The following is a 21,090-nucleotide window of genomic DNA, read 5'->3' as shown; positions in this document are numbered from 1 at the left end:
ATGTGTTAAGAGAACAGCCTGAGGACGAGAGCCGCTATTTAAAACGGGTACTGTTCTCCCTATGTTCGCTAAAATACTGTGGGTGATGACCCCAGTGAAATAAGCATATTGTTCACATATTGCAAGCAGTGGTCTTGTAAGAGACACGAGAGGAGAGGCATAACTCACACGAAAAGTGAATATAACTGTTTCGTCAACTGGAATTTTCGACGGGTACACTCTCAGAAAAAAAAGGGTGGAGCAGTTACACCTTTTAGGAGGTAATAGTTGTCGCGTATATTGTGACTAAAAGGTTGCAACGTTGTACCTGCTACCTATACGAATGATAGGGTTACAGCTTCTGATTCGGTGAGTGAGGGGGGGGGGCGTACGCCTTTTTGTAGCGATTTGGATATATGATAATTTCTTTTACCACCCTTTTACACCCTTTATCAGACGCTATGGTGACCTAGGTGGTAACTAGAGAAGTTACCACCTTTTCTCGCCCCTTTTTTCTTAAATTGCAAGACATCATGTTCGAATTGAACCATAGACGTTCTATTGCCCGACACATCGCATTCTCATAACACACTTTGTTTTTGTGTTCTACTTGCGTAAGCCTGATATCGCAACAAATATCAATGTAACACATTACGAGAAACAGTTATCTTCACCTCGGAGATATGACACTATTGTGGAGGATCACGCGCTCTTTATCTTTTTTTTTTTCAGTTGTTAACTAGATCACATAACCGACCCTCCCTCTGCGACTTTGCTTATAAATCAGTTGTTCTGTGCAGTCACCCAATCTACAGAGTTTCTGAGCAGTGCCTGCTTCGGTACACTTAACATTCGCACACAAGCAGAACACAGCATGTTCAAAGAGGCGTTCCTCGCTGCGGCATTCTTCGCATGGTGCCATGTCTTTTCGGCGCAGGGCATGGAGGTGAGTTCTTCTGTTGAGGTGGGAGTCTTGACACTTGTTCGTGCTCTGTTTCCGCGTCCCATTGCTACTCCAGGTACTTTACAGATTTGGTATACAGCAGCCAGAGATGTACAAAATACCGCACCAAAGTATTTAAAATATGATACCAAATACTGAGAGCTGATGGTGATTAAATTACAGCTTAAAATACTTGTAAACAAAAGTATTAAAATAGAGTACCAACTACTTCATAAAATATTTAAGATACATTTGATGTACTTCGCAAACTTTCCCAGTCGGCAGAATTTTGTTCCTTGGTATGCTCAATTCGGACTGCACTAAAATGTTGTTGTCGTGTGGGAAATCCGCTAAAAAAAAAAAGAAAAGAAGGTCTCGAGATATCGCAGAGCAAGCAAAGTCGGCTGCTTGGTGCGCTGCCCTTTACCTAATTCAACCCTTCCGGACGGTGTCTGTATATCACTCAAAGACAGAATGGACAAGTTTTATCAGAACTAGAGCGGGAAAACAAGTGAACTAACGAACAAGAACAACAACTGTATTGCGATATTGTCGGGAAGCCAGAGGAGTCGCGAGGCGTCGAAGTACTGAACGACGATCTCCTCTCAGCAGCGCAATACGCGTGCTTCTCCGAGACGAGAGAACTGCTTCTGCGGTGCTGTCGGCCTCATCGTTCTCTTCGACACCGCAATGGGCTGGGACCCATTGGAGAACAAGCCTGTGCCTTCCTTCGTAGATAGGGCCCGAAGCAGTTAGCACATCCAACACCAACGGTGTGGTTGAGCTTCGGATGCCAGAATTTTCAGTTGCGTGCAGCATGCAGATGTAGAATCAGTGAACACGACCCATTCCCGCGGAGTAAAATCAGCGATGTGCTACAGAAAGAAAAGTATGGCATTGAGTTCCGCAGCTGTGGATGAGGTTTGATGCAAAAGGCGACGTCCTTGCACTAGGCCTTCGGACGAGATGAGGAACGCCGAGGCGGACTTGCCATTCTGAGATACGACATCGGTGTATGCTGCGGCAGAGGTAGAAAACATCGCGTCTACCAGAGCATAAAAACGCGCTCGAAGGGCTTGATGGGGAACTTGATCTCTTCGTTCCTGTAGGTCCGGAAGACGTACAAAGGTTGGTGGCACAGGCAGAGAACAGGGGGCTTCCGGCGGTGTGACGTGATGTGATGTGAATAAAGAAAAAAAAATGGGGATGTGAGTTTCGACGAAGTCAAGCTGGCTACCCCAGTACACTTAATACAGAAGGTTGAAACCGGTGTGACGTCCTTAGCAATGAAGCCAGTGACAGCATGACGTGCCCTCTGCGCTACGCCAAGGAAATCACTTTGAGGCCGATATCCAATTTTCCTGAGGAGTGGGTGACGGAGAATGTGGGCACGCAAACGTAGAAAGTGTCCAGCCGTTTTACGCTCACGGAGAACCTCCACAGCGAGACCACCAGCTTCAGCCAGGACTTGCCGTGTTTCATTCTTCCATTCTTGGAACGCCAAGGCAGCGACGAAGGCTTCGGGGAAACACTGTTCGGCGGGTATTTAGTGACGTTGTGGAAATCCTGTGAAAGACTGGAATGCTGTAAAGCACAGTCGCCCTCACCAAAGCTGCGTGAACGGCTAGAAGGGAGCGCTGAGTATCGTTCCTGGCGATGAAACTCCCGATTCATAATCCCCTAAAAAATATGTTGTTTTATTGCGCTAGGGGCGATAGTCTACCCCATTGCTGGTAGTGATGCGGGAAATTAAATAATGAGCCCCTTCACAATAAGGATCGAAGTCCTATGGTATCCAGAAGCGTGAAGAGAGCTTTAAGGGCAGAGCGTTGGTGAGCTGGATGTGGCCAGGGATCAAGCAATTGTGTGAGAGAGAGGGGGCGAGAGTTCAGCTCGTTAAGGGATCCGGAGAGTACGGTTCGGGAATGCTGGTAGTGTGGGCAATGGAGAAGAATGTGCTCTAGATCTTCTAGAGCACCGCAGTGACTAAATTGGGAAGAGTCAACTTGTCTAAAGCGGTAACGCCACTGCGCTGTAAAAGCCACACCGAGGCGCGTTCGATGAAGTAATGCGGCACCTTGAAGAGAAGCATGTCGAGGCATGTGGAAAGCGTGCGCTGGATCAACTCTGCTTAGCATCACTGGGGGGAGAATGTCAGCGGCCCATTGGCGGGAAGCAAAAGGAGTCACCAGGCGTCGTATAACGGAACAACGATCAACAAACAAGTGCCAAGACGATTGACTGATTGATTTTATTTATTTTTATTTTTGTGTTTTTTAGTTCTTTAATCTGTCTTGGGGAATAGCCAGCCGGCGTGCTCCATTGCTGACATTTCCCCTTTTATCTTTCATTTCCTTTTTTTTTCTGCAAATAAAATTCCCCCCTCCCGTACTCTCCTTAGCGAGCTGGACTCTCGCCTTCTCTCTCTCTCTTACAAAATAGCTTAGTCCCTGGCCACATCTGCCCTAAAAGGTCTCTTCACTTGCTGGATACCATAGGACTTCGACCGTTATTGTGAAGGGGCTCATTATTTCATTCCCCGCATCACCACCAGCAATGGGGTAGAGCGTTGCCATTGGAGATGAGACTCCGCATTCATCATCTCACAATAATGTTGTTGTTGTTCTTCCAATAATTGTGCTGTTCGTTCTGTGTTATCTTTTCTACTTTCCCCAAGCTCAGGGACATGTTGCATACGTCTCGTCAAGTATACACCAACTCGCTTCTATTGTACTTATATATATATATATATATATATATATATATATATATATATATATATATATATACATACTATATATATATATATACACAGAAGAAATAAGTTCGCACAGAGCACCACCAAAGGAATATTTTCAGATGACTTCATTTAATTCATTTTGAAATTACACAGACACGACGTTTCGAACGGTGGACCGTTCTTTTTCAAGTGAAAAGATATAATGAGTTGGTCAAACAGAAAACACTCACTTTCGTGTGCTTCGACAGTGGTGGGGGAAGGGAAATCGCAGTGCGTTGAGGTTATAACCTCCCTTCGGCAACCTCAACGCACTGCGATTTCCCTTCCCCCACCACTGTCGAAGCACACGAAAGTGAGTGTTTTCTGTTTGACCAACTCATTATATCTTTTCACTTGAAAAAGAACGGTCCACCGTTCGAAACGTCGTGTCTGTGTAATTTCAAAATGAATTAAATGAAGTCATCTGAAAATATTCCTTTGGTGGTGCTCTGTGCGAACTTATTTCTTCTGTGTATTAATACGGCGCCGTCTGAATCTTCAAGACCTTCAAGAATATATATATATATATATATATATATGTTTGTAAGTCAAACGTCGCCATGCCAGTACTGGACAGCTGTTTCGGCCTTCTTGGGCCTCATCAGCAGTACGCAGAGGTGTCCCTGTCAGAGGTGTCCTATGACACCCTGACGGGAGGCATCACGTGCCACGTGACCTTCTGACGCCATCCGATCAAACGTTGCCTGCCTGCGTACTGCTGATGAGGCCCAAGAAGGCCGAAACAGCTGTCCAGTACTGGCATGGCGACGTTTGACTTACAAACATATGCTATACGTGCAGCCAAAGAGCTCCTGCTAATTTTTTTCCCCCTTACATATATATATATATATATATTCGGGAGAGAACTAACGTTTATTAACATGTAAATAAACCTTAGTTCTCTCCCGTAATTAGTTGTAATAAATTATTTCTCTCCCTCAAGGCTTCTGAATCCCCTCTTTACCTTTTCTATGCTTATATACTTACGTGTCCATCCGTACCCCCCCCCCCCGAATCATCAGCATATATCTATATGTGTGTGTGTGTGTGTGACGTAACAACGAAACGACCGAACTCACGCTCGTGCATGGGCAGGGATATTCATTAAACTGACATTGCTCGGGCCGGACGTTCCTGTGTGCATCACATATATATATATATATATATATATATATAATATACATATAGTTGTGGAAGGAGAAAAAACGCGGACAACAGAATTTAGGGAAGTTAGGAACACTAGTTCATTTAATGGGCAGAAATTAAAAGTTAAATGAAAAAAGGGTCGACGCTTCGACAGTGGCACTGTCTTCGTTAGGACTTTTGTCCTGCCGGAGCTCTGTGGCTGCACGTTGAGCATATGTTTACAATTTAATCGTGCATCCCAGCGTCGCTCATGATCTGAGTTGTCTCGCGACGTAAACCCCCAATTATTATTACGTGCACTCCCAGCCGAGGGAGTGGACTCGGTTGGGAGTGCACGATCAAATTGTAAACATATATATAACTATATATATATATATATATATAAATAAATAATACTAGACGTGTTTGAAATTCAAACTTACAGATTAATATGGCTTCTATGGCTGCACGCAGAGAAACAGATACTCATGGAACGATGCGGCAGCACCAGAGGACACGTGTTTCGCCGTGTTTGCGGCTCATCGGCCCTGGGTAGCTGCGCATCGTTCCGAATTGGCAAACCAGGGGTCACTCAGCGAGCGATATACACCTGGGAGGGTGACTGAGCACTCCTCAATGCCACAGTGCAAGCCAGTGAATTGCAATGCAGGAAAAAAAAAGCCATGAAAGAAACAAATAAATAATACTAGACGTGTTTGAAATTCAAACTTACAGATTAATATGGCTTCTATGGCTGCACGCAGAGAAACAGATACTCATGGAACGATGCGGCAGCACCAGAGGACACGTGTTTCGCCGTGTTTGCGGCTCATCGGCCCTGGGTAGCTGCGCATCGTTCCGAATTGGCAAACCAGGGGTCACTCAGCGAGCGATATACACCTGGGAGGGACCATTTTTTTCCTGCATTGCAATTCACTGGCTTGCACTGTGGCATTGAGGAGTGCTCAGTCACCCTCCCAGGTGTATATCGCTCGCTGAGTGACCCCTGGTTTGCCAATTCGGAACGATGCGCAGCTACCCAGGGCCGATGAGCCGCAAACACGGCGAAACACGTGTCCTCTGGTGCTGCCGCATCGTTCCATGAGTATCTATATATATATATATATATATATAAAGAGGGGAAAAATGTCATTAAAGAAATAAGTAAATGACGGTAGACGTGTTTGAAATTCAAACTTACAGATTAAGATGGCTTCTATGGCTGCACGCAGAGAAACAGATACCCTCTGGTGCTGTCATGGAACGATGCGACAGCACCAGAGGACACGTGTTTCGCCGGGCCACACATATATATATATATATACATATTTATTTATATATTTGTGTGGGACCCTATCGCTATCCAAGTTGAGAGACATGAAGTGACACACTTTATGAACAACGGCACGTGAGGCGTGTATATGGCTCACGTCGGGTAGGGAACCTCAAACATGGTGGAATTCCGGACGTTTACGTGCGCGCTGCAAGAGGGCCCTGGGTTTTGCATATCGTCTATCCCGGGTTGTTTCTGACGTACTTAAGGCATCAAATAATATAATTTCGGTGTGCCCCGATGCGGGTGGCATCCATAAGAGCACTGGACGCGGTGGCTTTCTTTTCTAATCATGTATGTAATGAAGTATAGGGCACCACAGGAACCATTAGCGAGGACACACCAAAGAAAACTATTCTATAAGAAACGCGCAAGAATGCACCGGTAAGAGTAGAAATTTGCAGAGTACCCTGAGGGATGCCATTCTCTAGAAGATGTGCATTCCCTCTGACCTTGCTCACATTCTCGCTATAGAGGTGCCTATGCGAGCCACCTCTTCCGATTAGGAACTGTTAGAAGGCTGTTTTGCGATAAGATATCTATATTCGAGCTATGTTACTTATGCAATAAACGCTACAACCTACAAAAAAGGTTTCGTTGACTGTTACCGAACTGGGAATATGTGCTTCCAGTTTGCAATGTGAAGCAAACGATGCTTATTGTTTCAGCTATACGAAAAAATGCTATGTTTTCTGGTGCGATCGTCATTTCATATCACGTTATCTTAGGTTCTCCCTCGTCCTCTTGATGTGTCCGTATATGCCATTATTGACGACTCATATGTAAACCTGCTTGGCAATGCGCGGCTTGCAGCACAATTCCTCGAAGCTGCTATGAACGGGGTAAGAACAAATATTCCTTTGTCACCCTCTGTTTGTGATTCTTGTAAACGATGTGCACTGTTTTTCCAGGCTACACTGCAGTACGCCGGTGGATTCCGGAATGTATATATAAGACTTCTACTTACGAGCCTTGCTGCGGTACGATACTTTTTTTTAGTAAACTAGGTGAGGTAGGGTACTTAGCAACATACACTCATATTGAAGCAGCAACGAGGACACCAACAGACAATTGAACATGAGTACTGCTCAACTTACAACCAAGGGACAGTCAAATCAACTCTCATATTTATACATTCTTAAGAACATGGTGCTGTCATTCTTGAACCGTTTCCCCTCCAGGAATGTAGGTCTTATTGGTGGTTTAGATATCTTATCTCTGAAGACAGCAAATCAACGGAAAGTGAGCTCACACACACTTCTTTGCATGCCTTTTGTATTAAATACGCCTCTTGATTCTCCTTGAAAGCTGACCATTAGAACGTGCTTTTGTAACTGTGTCTCTGAATTGAGGCGTACACTTGCAATTCCTGCAATCTAATGCCAACAATCCTGATGGTGCGCAATTCTTTATTCTATCCCTCTTCCCTTGGTTTATGTTCTGCTCTAGTAATCTATTGTTTAGGCATATGCCTGTCTGGCCTACGTATACTTTCCAACATGTTAATGGAATTGGGTAGACTACTTGTTGTGTGAGCGTTCTACATATTTCTCTTTGTGGTTGATATGACACTGGAGTATGCCCTTCTCTGGATTATTCACTTCATTGCATAATGCTCGCAATTTGTGAGGAGCGCCGAAATTCCTTGGCACTTGCTGCTAGACTTCTCCCTTTGCTCTTCATTCTTTACTCTTACCCCGGTTTTCACCCTTTTGACTATAGCTTCGGCGACGGAAGTCAGCGTAGTTTCAAGGTAACCTCCTCTTCTCATTTTTATTAAGTTGCGCAAGCAAGCTTGCGTTGACTTCCCTCCTGCTCACTTGTCCCTTCATGTCCTCGTTAGCTGCTTCAATATGAGTACGATAATTTCTTACGTACGATAAATTCTGTACGATAAATTCTTCGCTAACTATACGGTAACGCTGTATAGTTCGCACCGTATATTCGAACCGTATTCCGTATTCCGAACCGCATTCCGTATATTCGAAACCGTATGATCACACCAGTAACTTGGTGGCAGGATAAAAGTTGATTACACGCAGAGTCTTGCGCAATAGACGCTAAATGCTGTTTCACACTGTTGTGTCTACGGTTCCACTTGCGTGTTGCGATCCTGCGAACTTGCATGCTGGAAATCGATGTCATAGTAACGGAGAAACGCCATCCTCAACAAGTGTCCGAAGCGAGCCCAACGGGAGGAGTTCACTCAACTCGAACTTTCTCGACGCAAATACCGCAAGGGGAAGCCATAAGTCCAGTAGGTCTCAAGGAAAGTATGGAGACTGCGGCTACGGATAATGGACTTGGGAAACTGGTGCTAGAGATGTGGTTGTATCAGCCCGTTTCAGGATGAAGCGAACGTAGACGTAAGACGCTGCATGCAACCGTAAACGCCACAGTGACAACCTAATACCTTGCTCCGACGGCACAACTTAACGGCGAAACGCATTGGACGTTTTCTCAGCGTCAAAACGTCGCGCGTACGCCATGGCCTTGCACACGCGGCGAAGAAACGCCAGCGAGGCCACCACCCCAAACGCATGGGACGCGTACGGAGCGAGTGACGCACGCCACTGTTGCTATATTCGTCGACCACAAATATCTGTTAGAACGTGCAGATGCTCTTCTTTCCTGTGGTTCCTGCGTTCCTTCATTCCAGATACCATTAAAATGTTCACGTAAATTTAGTGTGATGGATAATGTCCCAAAAATTTATGCGAGCTGCTCATACGCCACCTTGTCTGCCGCACGACGGCCATTGTTCTGTCTACTTCTCGGAAAACGCGCCCAAACGCGCGACAATATCTGTAGTCGACAGATTCCGGCGTACGCCCTCCGCGCGCGTTGAAAAACTGGTTTTGACGAGGTCACACGCACGCCGAGCGCGCGCGCGTCCTGAAAACGTCGGAAAAACGCTCCATGCGTTTAGCCCTTAAAGACAGTAAACAGAACGGCCGTGAGAAAAGGCCACAACGGACGCGATTCCAAGGACGCTGCCGCACGGCACCCACAGAAGGTCTTTATCGTTCCAGGGATCGTCACATAAATGCGTGTGGTAGACGCGTCGGTGTAATGTTGTGACCCGGTTTTCATGCTAGCGCAATGCCTGCGGTCGAGAGTATCCCGTTACCTTTTGCGTTCGAGAGCAGGCAATTTCGAGGTAACAGAGTTCCACGAACTCTGTTCCTGTCTTATCCCCGTATTACCTCGAAGGCCTTATCGCCGCCGTTTATCTCACTCTTTTGTATACGGCCTCGTACTTGAAGGCCGAAAGTGCGTCCGTCTGGCAAGGTTATCATACAACGGCGCACCGCGTCTGTTGTGATATCGGTACGCGATAAGGTGCGGCGTGGCTTGTAACCGTACGCAATTGCCTTGATGTGTGGAGACACAAGCTACCAGGAACTATACCCAAGCTGCACAATGTCCTGAAAGTCGAGTGCAATAGGGGTGGTCGGGTGGGCGGAAGCCCTTGAACAGACTCCTGAAACAAAAGAACATTGGTAAGACACATAAGGTCCAGCCCCATTGTACTCGGCTTTCGGTACATTGTGCTGCCTGGGCAATAGAGATTTGTAGTACATCGTACGTGGCTATCGTGTTTTTGCGTACGTAAGGGATAGCGTTGAAGGTTCTGCGCACGCCCACAGCAGAAAGAGAGCTTCGCGCAGTGCACAGAACCACGAACGCTATCTGTTACGTACGCTAACGCATTTGCGTACAATTTACTAAAGCTCTCTATTATCACGTCATGGTTCATCTCAACGTCATGCTTCTATGTTAACTGAGCACAAGCACAGACCCGCTGAGCTTCTGCGCGTTATACGCTAACGACGCTCAATGGGATAACTGAAACTCTCGGTGATGTGTACGACTTGTCGAACGCACTACAGCTTGACCGGAAACTGTAAGCAAGCTCCGCGATGCTGCTAAATATGAATTAAAATAGTAGCGAAAAGTAAAATAAGTAAAAGTAAAATGAGTTAAAAAGTAATTTGTAGTCACGATGGGAATGTCTCGTGTCTTCGTAATGTTTTGACAAGGAGAGAGAGAGAGAGAGAAATACATGATGACGATGATATGGGGATGACTTCCGCTCATTGAGCGGAATGCTACCCCATTGCTATTGGGGGAAAATGAGAGGATGGTGATGAGGATGATGCTGACGACGCTGACAGGGTTTTAGAGAGAGTCGATCAGGCCGGTAGTTTGCAGGAATTTGATGAAGGGTCGTAAGACGGACATCTGCTTTCGTGTGCCGCGTGGTCCCAAAATGAGTCTGAGGTCAAGGGGTCGGCTGTCAATCCGCGCAAGGTCGTTTGCCAACAAGTGACGCTCCCTCCTATAAGTGGCACATGCGATGATCACATGGTCCGCGGTCGCTGGCACACCACACTCCGGGCACAAGGGACTACTGGCACACCCTATCTGGCAACGGTAGTACGGCGAAAAGGCAACATTCAGCCGTAAGCGATGTAGGAGGGACTTAATGACGCGCGGTAGAGATGTCGGTAAGCGACACGAGAAGGTTGGGTCTACAATTCCCAATATGGTACTGGCCGGGACATCCCGACGCCATTGTTCGACGGATGAGGAGGCAGCCCAGTCACGAAGAAGGGACCGTCTGTCGCCCCTTGGGAGAACAATCGGGACACACTTGCCCTGGTGGTGAGCGGCCGCTGCGGCAGCGTCGGCAACGTGATTGCCAGAGATTCCGCAATGACCCGGAATTCATTGAAAAGCGATGGTGTGGCCGTGGGCAGTTATGGACTTCAGTAGGCGTAGAATGTTTAGCACAAGTGTGGCCAGTGAGCCGCGGAGACCTGAGGTTTTCAGGCATCGAAGAGCTGACTTGGAGTCCGTACAGACTACCCATCGCCGTGGATCGCAGGTAGCCGCATATTGTAAGAACAGCAGGATTCCGTACAGCTCGGCTGAGGTCGATGAGGTGCGATGGGACAACCGGCAACCCCGGGTGAGCGGTATCGAGGGTACCACAAAAGATGAGGATGAATAAGTTTTCGTTGAGGAGCCATCCGTGAAGGCCGTGCAGAACCCATCATATGCGGTGCCGATGAAACCATAGTCAGTTGCTGTAGTACGAGGTCGGGGTACCTCCGTTGTCCGTGATCCCTGGGACAGAGGCGGTGACGCTTGGCGACGGAAGTGTCCACGGGGCCGTGCTTTCAGCGGCGGGGCTGATCACGAATTTCGGAACGCGGGATTTGAATGACATTATACATCCGTGGATCGGCGTGCTGCGCCTTGCCCGAAGTTTCCGGATGAGCGGGTGGTGGCGATGGTGTGCAATCAGGCGGAGATACTGGCGCACAGTTTCTGTGTTTCGGAGAACTTCAAAAGGGATGTCGCGGGCTTCCGCAACCACTAGCCTTGTCTCGGCCCCGCGGGGGACACCGAGGCACACCCGTAGGCTCCGTGCCAGCATAGCGCGGATCCTCTGTGCTAAGGTGCTGGGGAGATCGTGAAGCACAGGCAGACTGTAGGCGACTGTGGCACGAATCAAGGCGTTATGCAGCATCAGGAGGTCCTTCTCATCGCGTCCCCACCTCATTCCAGCGAAGTGACGGATGACAGCGGTCCAGCGATGAACTTTCTTCTCCATGCCATCGATGTGACGTTTCCAAGAGAGGCTAGTGGTTAGAGTTACGCCGAGGAATTTGTGGTGCTGGACATTTATAAGTGGCCTGTCCCCAATGTGCAGACGGCATCGTTGCATGGATTTGCGGGAGAAGGCGAGTGCCGCACTTTTCTCCGCTGATATTTCCATCCCTGCTCAGAGCAGGTAAGTGTGAATGTCGTCCAATGTAGCCTGGAGGCGTTGTCGAATGGCAGGGCGAGATGTACCAGTTGACCAGATGCATATGTCGTCGGCGTAAAGGGACAAGTTGACCTTCCTTCGAATGCAACTCTTAATGCCCGCCATTACCACATTAAATAAGAACGGGCTCAGGACGCTTCCTTGTGGAACACCCTGAGGGACCGGGAACAAGGCGGTGTCGCCTTGTGATGTGCGGACGAAGACGGACCGTTGTTGGAGAAAGTCCTGAAGCCAACATAGTGTACGATGCGAGAGACCAGCTTGGTACAGATCATGCAAGATGGATACGTGACTGACCGTGTCATACGCCCTTTTGACATCAAGAAAAACGGCGACGGAAATCTTCCTGCGCTGTTTACCAACTTGCACATCTGTGACGAGATCAACTACAGAGTCCATTGAGTTACGGTAACGGCGAAGGCCGCTCTGCTCCTGGGGAAAGAGACAAGGAGATGCGAGTACAGTGCACCTGTTTAGTCACATGTCACGAGTGACAACACCAGGATGTGATTAAGGATGCAGGATCGGTAGAAGGGACGCGGGTAGCGACTACGTCGCTGGGGTAACAGTAGCGTATCCTGCACATAGGAATCTTTCTGAAGCACCTTGCCTTCGCGACGCCGTGGCGTTATCAGGTATCGCGACTTAGTGTGGTGCCCGCCAGACACGCTTCGATATGAGAAGCAGTTGCAATTTTGCAAACGTATGTGTGACCGTTGAGACAGGGAACAACCTGTAAAGAAACCGAAGTGAATATCACGCTGGTATTGTTCCAACATGAATGTTGGAATACTACACAATATTGTAACTCACGTCCTCGCGATCGACACAGTCACGCGGTTACCTATAACGAAATAATTCAATTAGCCACACTTGTAATGTAGATAGTCGCTTCACCCATATATAGTCGATCCTTTCCTGCCGCCATTGGCAGTGCGTCCACCGTCTGCAACAGAAAATACATCGATGGTTAAACATAAGTAACACGCAGGTGTCGTACGATGCATCGCAGCTAGGTTGACTTACCTTAAGCAAACTTTAAACCTGTACTCAAAGACACGGTTTTCATCCTTCTGAAAAGCGAGGTTGCACCGCAGACAACGGGCAAAGAAGCATGGAGGAATGCACTGCGGAGGAGTACGCGGTGCAATGTCACTCCTCACCTGTAGAGCGCGGAGCAACGTAGTACGCTCCAACGAAGGCACACATATTCAGCCGGCACACGCATTATTCAAGAAGCGCACGAGTACACGGCGCATGAGGCACACATATTATTGAGCGGGCACAAAGCCGTTTCATACCGACGTGACGGCTTTTTGTCTGCTGAAATTTGTCGATGGGGATCGCTGTGCTTGCTGTTTGACAACTGTTCCGACTGTTTCCAGACGGCTGCGGCTGTGTACCGGCGGTACTTTCTGAGGGAACGTTTTTTATCGGCAAGTGTCCGTCACAGGCTTTATAGAGTGTAATACTCCAAATACTGTCAAGCACATTCACATCGACTGTCACAAGTATTTCACTGGGCGACGCGTCCTCCAGCGCCAACGTGAAGTCACTGGGACACCCTCACTTGCCCTTTTCTCAACTGCTTGGGCTTTCGGTCAATCCTGCGCATCAGCTACGAGCTCTTCAAGCCTCCATCTCCTTCTTATCAACAACAGGGCTCCTGCGTGAACTCTGAACATTCATCTTCATCGTCACTCACCATCTTCTCCCCGTCAAGCAATGGGACAGGGTGCTGCGTCAGCAGCGAAACATCTCACCAGATCATCGTTACTTTTTTTTATTGTTGTTGCATTTATGCCATACTGTCTGTATGGTATCGTAGCTGAGTTTTGTTGGACGAGACCTGAGAGTTCCTGCTGATTATATATTTCTTCTTTTCTTCTTCGGAAAATGGAAACAGGTTGGGCCAAGAAGAGAGGCATTCTTCATGAAGCTACGGGGTGATGGCAATCTCGATGGAGAACATTCTCTGAAGGTCTTCGGAAAGCAGGCAGAGGTCGTACATCAGGAAGAGCAAACTAAAACCCACACAAGAACATTTACAAAGGACGTGGTCCTGCTTGTAACGGGGTGAGTGCTTTAATTGTGTTGATACATACCGAAGCAGCACCCCTGCGTCGGGCCGACATCAGTCCGATGTGCTCCTGCCAACATCCCAGACATCGGGCCAACATACACTTTGCGAAACTGCCAAGAGTTGGGCCGATGGCGCGTCAAGATATTGGCCCAATGTTACGTCGACATGCTGCCAACTTGTGGCCGATGTTGCGCCAACATTATTTTGTATTTTTATTCGTGTGTTGGCAATTAACTACACACACACACACATAACTGGGATGATGAAGTGGGTTCTCCGCCGTTATGGCGGTGCACTGCCCCATTGGGTTTGTGGAAGGGATGAGTAAGTGATGGTGATGGAAAGGTGTTCTATTAACTAAAAAAGCAACGCTAGGCTGGCTATTTGCAAGGAAACGGCGGTTTTATTTCTGCCATTGCTTGATCCTCTTATCATTTTCTGTTATTTGTTTCTCGTACTACAGAAAACAGATACTGTATATATCGTATCTTGGGAGCGTCCGAAAGTTCAATTCAATGATGCATTAAAAACAAGGCTGAATTCAAAAATCGCTTAGAATATTTACTCAACATCAACGTAACGAATGTGATTTCTACTCTTTTCGGAGAGAGACACCCAGTATGTTCATTGAAAGGCATTGTCGGAGCGATGTCGCCGGCTACGATCAACATCGCGCCGACATTGCCAACTTCAGCGGGATGTTGGTCGCAGGTTGGCACTGTCGGCGTCATGACCTGGGTTAGGGTCGGCACCAAGCCGGCATGCCAACTTTATGTGACAGAAACACGAGCATGTTCCTATACATCCCAAAGATTACGGGTAGACCACAACCTTTGTGGTGATTTTGTCGCGGAGTTTCACTTTAAGTACAAAATCAGTAACTTTTTTTTTTCGATTTCAGGAGAGCGATATGTGCATTGCCCGGTGACAACGGGATGCAGTAACTTTTTTTTTCGATTTCAGGAGAGCGATATGTGCATTGCCCGGTGACAACGGTCGCTGCAAAGTCGTTAAGGGTAGGGTATGCGTCTTTTCTTCCACGCTCAAAAGTGCCCTCAACTTTCACGCGTTTTTCAAGGTATACTGAGAGAACAATAACACGAAGAATGTGTCACACATGCTATTTTCTTAAATTCGACCACTGCTATGCAAAAAAAAAAAGGTCGATTCGTTACTCCATAACGGCATTATTTTACGGATTCCCTGGCAGCGGGGGCTCGGAAGACTTGCGCTCATCGCAATTTTTCTCACTCTTTTTAGGCATAGCAGCGCCTCGGAGTTTGTGCACCAACAGCAGTGCTGCGATTGTAACGTTTACCAGAGATATCCAGGAGGCTACTGATCGTGTTGCGAGATACATGGCAAAGGTGTACGTAGCACTGTTTCCTGACGTTGTGGGCAAGTATTTGTAACTTGCAGGTATGGCGCATGCGACATTCGAAATCCGGCGCTAACGTAAAGTCACTACGCAGGAAGCGGTATACTAACACATATACGGAAATTTCCATGGTATGCCATGCCATGAGTTCGAGAGAGAAAAAACAAAAAAACTGCACATCTTATTGAAAATTTTCAGGTTCGCCCCCGTAAAATACTTCCAATTTCTACAATACAGTTTTAGCTCCAGTCTCCAGCGCGTTGAAAACATACCTCGCTTTTGACTTCCACACGTCAATCATTGTTTTCATTCACAACTTTTTCTGTTTATACTTTAGGATGGGAGCAGATGTACAAGATACGCGTGAATGCAGCTGCAAAGAAGATAGCATTTTTGATGAACTCGTCGAAGACGACATGATTACTTACTTAAGGTCAGTAGAATTTGTGAAAAGCTCGACGCTTGTTGACGGATAGTCTGCCATTTGCAAACGGGATCCCCATTCATGGCGTTGCGAATAAAACTTAAATGCGACGGAGGATAAACAGCTGCGCCATATTTTGGTGGTATGGACGCCATTGGGCACCGCATTGCATGGTGTTACGTTGTGCCAGAGTAGTTGTTCGGCTGGCCCCAGCAGAAGATGTAGTGTCCATTAGTTCAACCTGGACCAATCGCGACGAGCAGCAAATGCAACACCGTTCAAGAGACCAGCACATTGGACAAGCACAAGAACAAAAAAGGAAAAAGAAAGACAAAAGCAAAACAAGATAGCGTCTACTTTCACCCATTGTTGCGAGACTACTTTCATTTTATGCCATGAACCGCTACAGGAAAAGACGTTCGACGCACTCCAGTGCGTTCTTTTAAACAGGGAAAAAAAAAAAGAAAAAAAAGAAATACCTCTACTGCAGTTTAAGCAGTAGTTTCCATCTCAGTGTACGCGAGCGTACGAACTTCGCTGCCTGAGCACCTACATGTTGTACTTACAGAACTATTGATCGGTCTTGCCTCCCTCGACATAAAAATCCGGCATATTTCCTGACACCGGGATCGCTTTTTCATCAAGACGGCTTCTGTGAAGCCAAATTACCAGGCAGACCAGGCATCAACTACTGCGGGGTACGTAGAAAACCTGTCGAGCATGAATACAGATTTGTTGTTTTCCTTGTTTTCTTTCTCCTGAACAACATAATTTCCATAGGTGTACCGTAAACAACCTAGCTATGAAATCTACTTCTTCTGCACAAGCGTGGTGGACAAGGGTGGTGCACATATCAGCCGAACGAAATATTCGCATTAGCTACAGAGGATAATTTCCGCGTACTGAGCATATAAAGTGCGCATGGTAAGGGTACGTTACATTCGAACGTTCAATGATAAAGGAATCCCTGACAGTGACGTATATCCGGCTGCACCAGTGATTTTTCGCATAAACATGAGAGTCATATCGGCTATTCTGCAGAAATAACATTGGCTTTTGACAGTAAGTTTCTTTGCTGTTGCTGGACTATTCTTTCTGGTTTCAAATCGCGACAATGGCGCATTTCGACAGCAGCGTCGTATTCAAAGAGAAATACAAGCGTGTGCCACAGGTCAGTTATGCAAGGAATGCATTTTTTAGTCTGTCCATTTGGCTCAGCAGCTGCCAGGTATTTGCCAGGGTGGCTGATCTGCCCGCCGCTGAGCAGGTATCCAGAACGCAAACCTGACAGCAGACTCATTTATTAATCTTACGCGTGCTGAAACTTCTTCTTCTTCTTCGTCTTTCTCCGCAGTGGCGCATAGCACGGGGCAATAGACGATTTCAGAAATTGCACGGATGGCCCACCAGAGAGCGCCGTGTTGCGAAAGCCCCGCTGCACCATGGGATTTAGTTTTCATGAGTCAGAGAAGAAGAAGAGCACAAACGGTTTCGGTTTTCTCTCTCGTTCACCTCCCGCACCTTCAAGCAACAGGCAGACGAGCACGAATGCAAACCATTTCCCACAACGCATTGCGCGATGCGCGTGACTGGGGCGACGGAGGGCCCCCGCGCGGAGTACAAGGGCAATATCTGAAATCGCCTATTGGCCACGGATCGTGACATGAGGGCCCAATGCGGAAACTAAAAAAAAAACTAAAGGTTATTCTGTGCTCGAGGCTTCTGACAGACATTCTTCTACTTTGACAGGCCGACGAGGACATAAACTCCTGCCAGGTACATTGCTGTTCACCAGGCAAATCCTTGACAGAAGTGTACAGCGCTCCGGATGGGACTCCATGTGACGCGTTCAGCCGTGTGAGTACAGGAGCATAGCATATATACAGGGTGTTTGTGTTTTACCCTATACGATTTTTGTATAAAAGAGGTATGACAGAAGCACAGATGTCATTTTGCAGTTCAGTTATACGGCCAGGAGCACATTCCATCGAAAATGGCATGGAACTACAGGATGTCTATTTATCTAAAATTCATTAATTAATTCTTTCATTTGGGAATTTCGGCCAAAAGCGAGATACCAGAACGCGTAACGATCCTTGTTGTTCTTACAGTGTAAATGAATTATATACGTCGTGCTCTCAGTTCGTTCCTTTCCCAATCAGCGCATGCTATACACTGATGCATTGGCAGGCAAACGAATAGCGCTAAGTTCGCAGAGACAATCTATTACGCCCATTATTTCTGGCATCTAATCTATTACAAAGTACCAGACCTATACGAGAATTTCGACTCTGTTCCTTTCTGCATTTCAGATTGTTCTGACAGGCACTGCTACATGGAGTAACTCAACTGACTTTCTGGTAAGTCACCCCAAATGCCCGTTTGCTGATATAACTGGAACTGTAAATCTGTATTGTCTGTACGATCTGGTGGCTTTGACAATGCCAGTCTAACCCTGCGCCGTGTATTGTTTTCTCGCAGAATGCAAGGCTCTGCTATAGAGGAAGGTGCACTGCAACAGCGACTGACTTGCAGTACATACTCAAGACCGATCGGAAAAACTTTGATTGGTGAATTTCTGCGAATTGCGGGTTTCCTAACAGCAACAGGCCGACTCGATGATATCTAGGCTTCCGCTAGCGTGTTACAGTCTATATACAGGGTTCGCCAAGATACACTTCGTGGTTTGTAACGAAGATAAAACAAATAAGAACAGTGTCGGAAAGGTAAAGTGGATCTTAGAGGATGTATTATGCCCCAAAATTTTATGTCGATACTGCCATTTGGTCATAGATGGGTAGAAATCCAGCGAACCGGTAGGGATGTAGGAAGGGAGTTGCCTCAGGCTGTCCTGAGGCAACTCCCTTCCTGCCATTTGGTAAGTTTCTTTGTGGATAAATCGTGAAAATTAGAAAACCGCCGCTGCCTAATCGGTTATACCTGTGTTTCAGCTCCTTTCCGTCAGATGGCGAAACGGTCGAACGCGGCGTTGCAGACGACATCGAAACAAAGTGAACAAGTGGAACTGAATGCAGAGTCGTACTTTGCAACGCTGCCGTTCCGCCATCTGACGGAAAGAAGCGGAAACACAGGTATAGCCGTGTAGGCAGCGGCGTTTTTTCTAATTTTCACGATTTATCCGCAGAGAAACAGACCAAGCGGCATTATCGACATAAAATTTTCGGGCATAATACTTCCTCTAACATATACTTTAGCTTTCCGACACTGTTCTTATTTGTTTTATCTTCGTTACAAACCCTGAAGTTTATCTTGGGGAACACTGTACATTCAAATCCTGTGAAACACAGTTAGCGAGCATAGCACATGACATCCTTCACAGCCATGACATTGGTGGCCGCCAGATGGCCGCACTGGTTTTTCTATTTCGTCAAAGCGTTTGATAGGGTTCCTCACTTTAGCATTCTTGCTAAACCATCGCTGATTTGAATTGAATCACAAGTCTTCTAAGCAATCATAAACAGTACGTTACTGTTAACAACGCTTCGCCTACTCTAGGTCCTGTTGGCTCGGGGTACTGTGATAAGCACCCTCCCTTTTTTTAAATTTTCTCAATGACTTGCCCTCAGGTACATCATCTCGCGTCAGGTTATTTGCCGACGACTACGATATATCTTGCAAGATTCATCACATCGCCGACTTCCAAGCTGTCCAATCCGATTTTGATAAAATCAGCCGCTGGTGCGAAATGTGCCAGTTGCCAGTTAACATCGATAAATGCAAGGCAGTGTCGTTTACACGCCTACATCTCTTAGGTATTCATATTACATTGGTCCTCGAATTCTACAACATGTTGATTGATATACGTACCTTAGCTTGCATTTCTCCGTATTGTAATTCATGTTATTACAAATCGTCACACTATTTATTACCATTATTATCACTGGAACTTATTATTATCCAGTGCTTTTATTTTCTTTCTTTTCTTTCAGAACTTTTCTTTCTTCTATTAGTCTACTAGTGAATAAGTGAATTTTTTGCATTATTGTACAGTTTATTTCACTGTTTGTAATTAAATGTGTTTTGTTCATTGTTGTTTCCATTGTAGTTCCTTTCAGGAAGCATACTGTATAACAATGTAATATAGTGACGTGTCCCTCCTCCCTTATGTAGAGCCTTCTAGTGCCTTTAATGTATTGTCAAATTAAATAAAAGAATAAATAGAAACATTTATATGGACTCAATTCTTCATGTAACTCGTTGTCGCAATTTATAGGGTGCGATAATATATATAATGCTGATCAACATAGCTGAACTGCTGCTACCATGAGTATAAATCGCATGCGCATCCAGCCTCAGATATAAATGTTTCGTATTAATGTAATTATGAATTAAATAAAGACCTTCATGGCAACTAATGTGCAGCACCTGTTGGCTAGCAGGATATTCTCGAGATTCGGGTTTGTACAAGGTCAGTCAGGAGTTACGCTTTCGAGTACCACCTTCCTTGACATGACAAACGATGACTGAATCACACAGGGTGCGGCTCTATGTACCGTACAGCATACATCTTCTCTTCAAACTGGGAAATCAAGTCCCTCCGAACAGTAGTGGGTGTGGCGTTGTAGAGAACTTAGAACACATCCTTCTTAGGTGTCGGAAATACGTTGGTGCTCGAAGGGTATTAGAGGTGAGCCTCTCTTGTGTGGGCTCCCGAACCTTCGACATCGCGAAACTGTTAGGTTCTTCGTCATTCGACAAGGCACTGTGGGCACTTGAAGATTTTCGAGATTCTACATACAACTGGGTTTATAGACATTCTATGACTCGGTGAGTGTGCTGTGTGTGCCGCTAGCCTCGCTGAGCTTGAGGCTCGTCCTCTGTGCAGAACCAGGTGGAGCAGAGACGATGTCGGCGAGCTTAGCGGCAAGCTCAGCCGGTTAAACGGACATGACATGATAGCAGCATGTGAGCTGAGATGTAATTCCGGCGAGGTGGAATTGGCACTCCACTTAAGAGAACCACAAGTTCGGGTTGGCACGCCAGAACTGGGGAAGCTTCACGGATGCATTGCCAACGTGAATACGCGACTTGGCGTTGCTTCCGTCCGGGGCGCTGGTGTCGTCCATCGTTCGGGTAGCCAGATGTGCGGTCCTCGGTCGAGGGCGTCAAAGGAAAAAGTCCGGTGCTGCCAGCTGATCAGAATAAATGAACGGAGTTATTTCGCGCGCCCCAAGCATCTAAAGTAT

General features: G+C 46.7%; 1 protein-coding gene across 1 annotated transcript; it reads left to right on the top strand.

The window, feature by feature from the left end:
* Positions 1-786: 786 nt before the first annotated feature.
* Positions 787-18,576, top strand: LOC135393402 (uncharacterized). The gene is made up of 11 exons (XM_064623849.1): positions 787-925; positions 6,888-7,001; positions 7,071-7,139; positions 13,905-14,074; positions 15,045-15,097; positions 15,342-15,450; positions 15,797-15,892; positions 16,452-16,581; positions 17,633-17,740; positions 18,196-18,243; positions 18,365-18,576. Exons 1-11 carry the CDS (start codon positions 854-856, stop codon positions 18,455-18,457), a joined length of 1,062 nt encoding a protein of 353 aa, XP_064479919.1. The 5' UTR covers positions 787-853; the 3' UTR covers positions 18,458-18,576.
* The last annotated feature ends 2,514 nt before the right edge of the window (positions 18,577-21,090 follow it).

Source organism: Ornithodoros turicata, chromosome 4 (assembly GCF_037126465.1).
Source record: "Ornithodoros turicata isolate Travis chromosome 4, ASM3712646v1, whole genome shotgun sequence".
Taxonomy (NCBI): domain Eukaryota; kingdom Metazoa; phylum Arthropoda; class Arachnida; order Ixodida; family Argasidae; genus Ornithodoros; species Ornithodoros turicata.
This window is presented reverse-complemented; position numbering and strand designations above follow the sequence as displayed.

What these genes read in the sequence shown, in the direction of transcription:
- LOC135393402 (XM_064623849.1), top strand. Translation starts at nt 854, where the DNA reads ATGTTCAAAGAGGCGTTCCTCGCTGCGGCATTCTTCGCATGGTGCCAT. An exon ending in TACTTACGAGCCTTGCTGCG is followed by an intron (nt 7,140 to 13,904) that starts GTACGATACTTT and finishes AAATGGAAACAG; the next exon opens with GTTGGGCCAAGAAGAGAGGC. An exon ending in CATGTGACGCGTTCAGCCGT is followed by an intron (nt 17,741 to 18,195) that starts GTGAGTACAGGA and finishes TCTGCATTTCAG; the next exon opens with ATTGTTCTGACAGGCACTGC.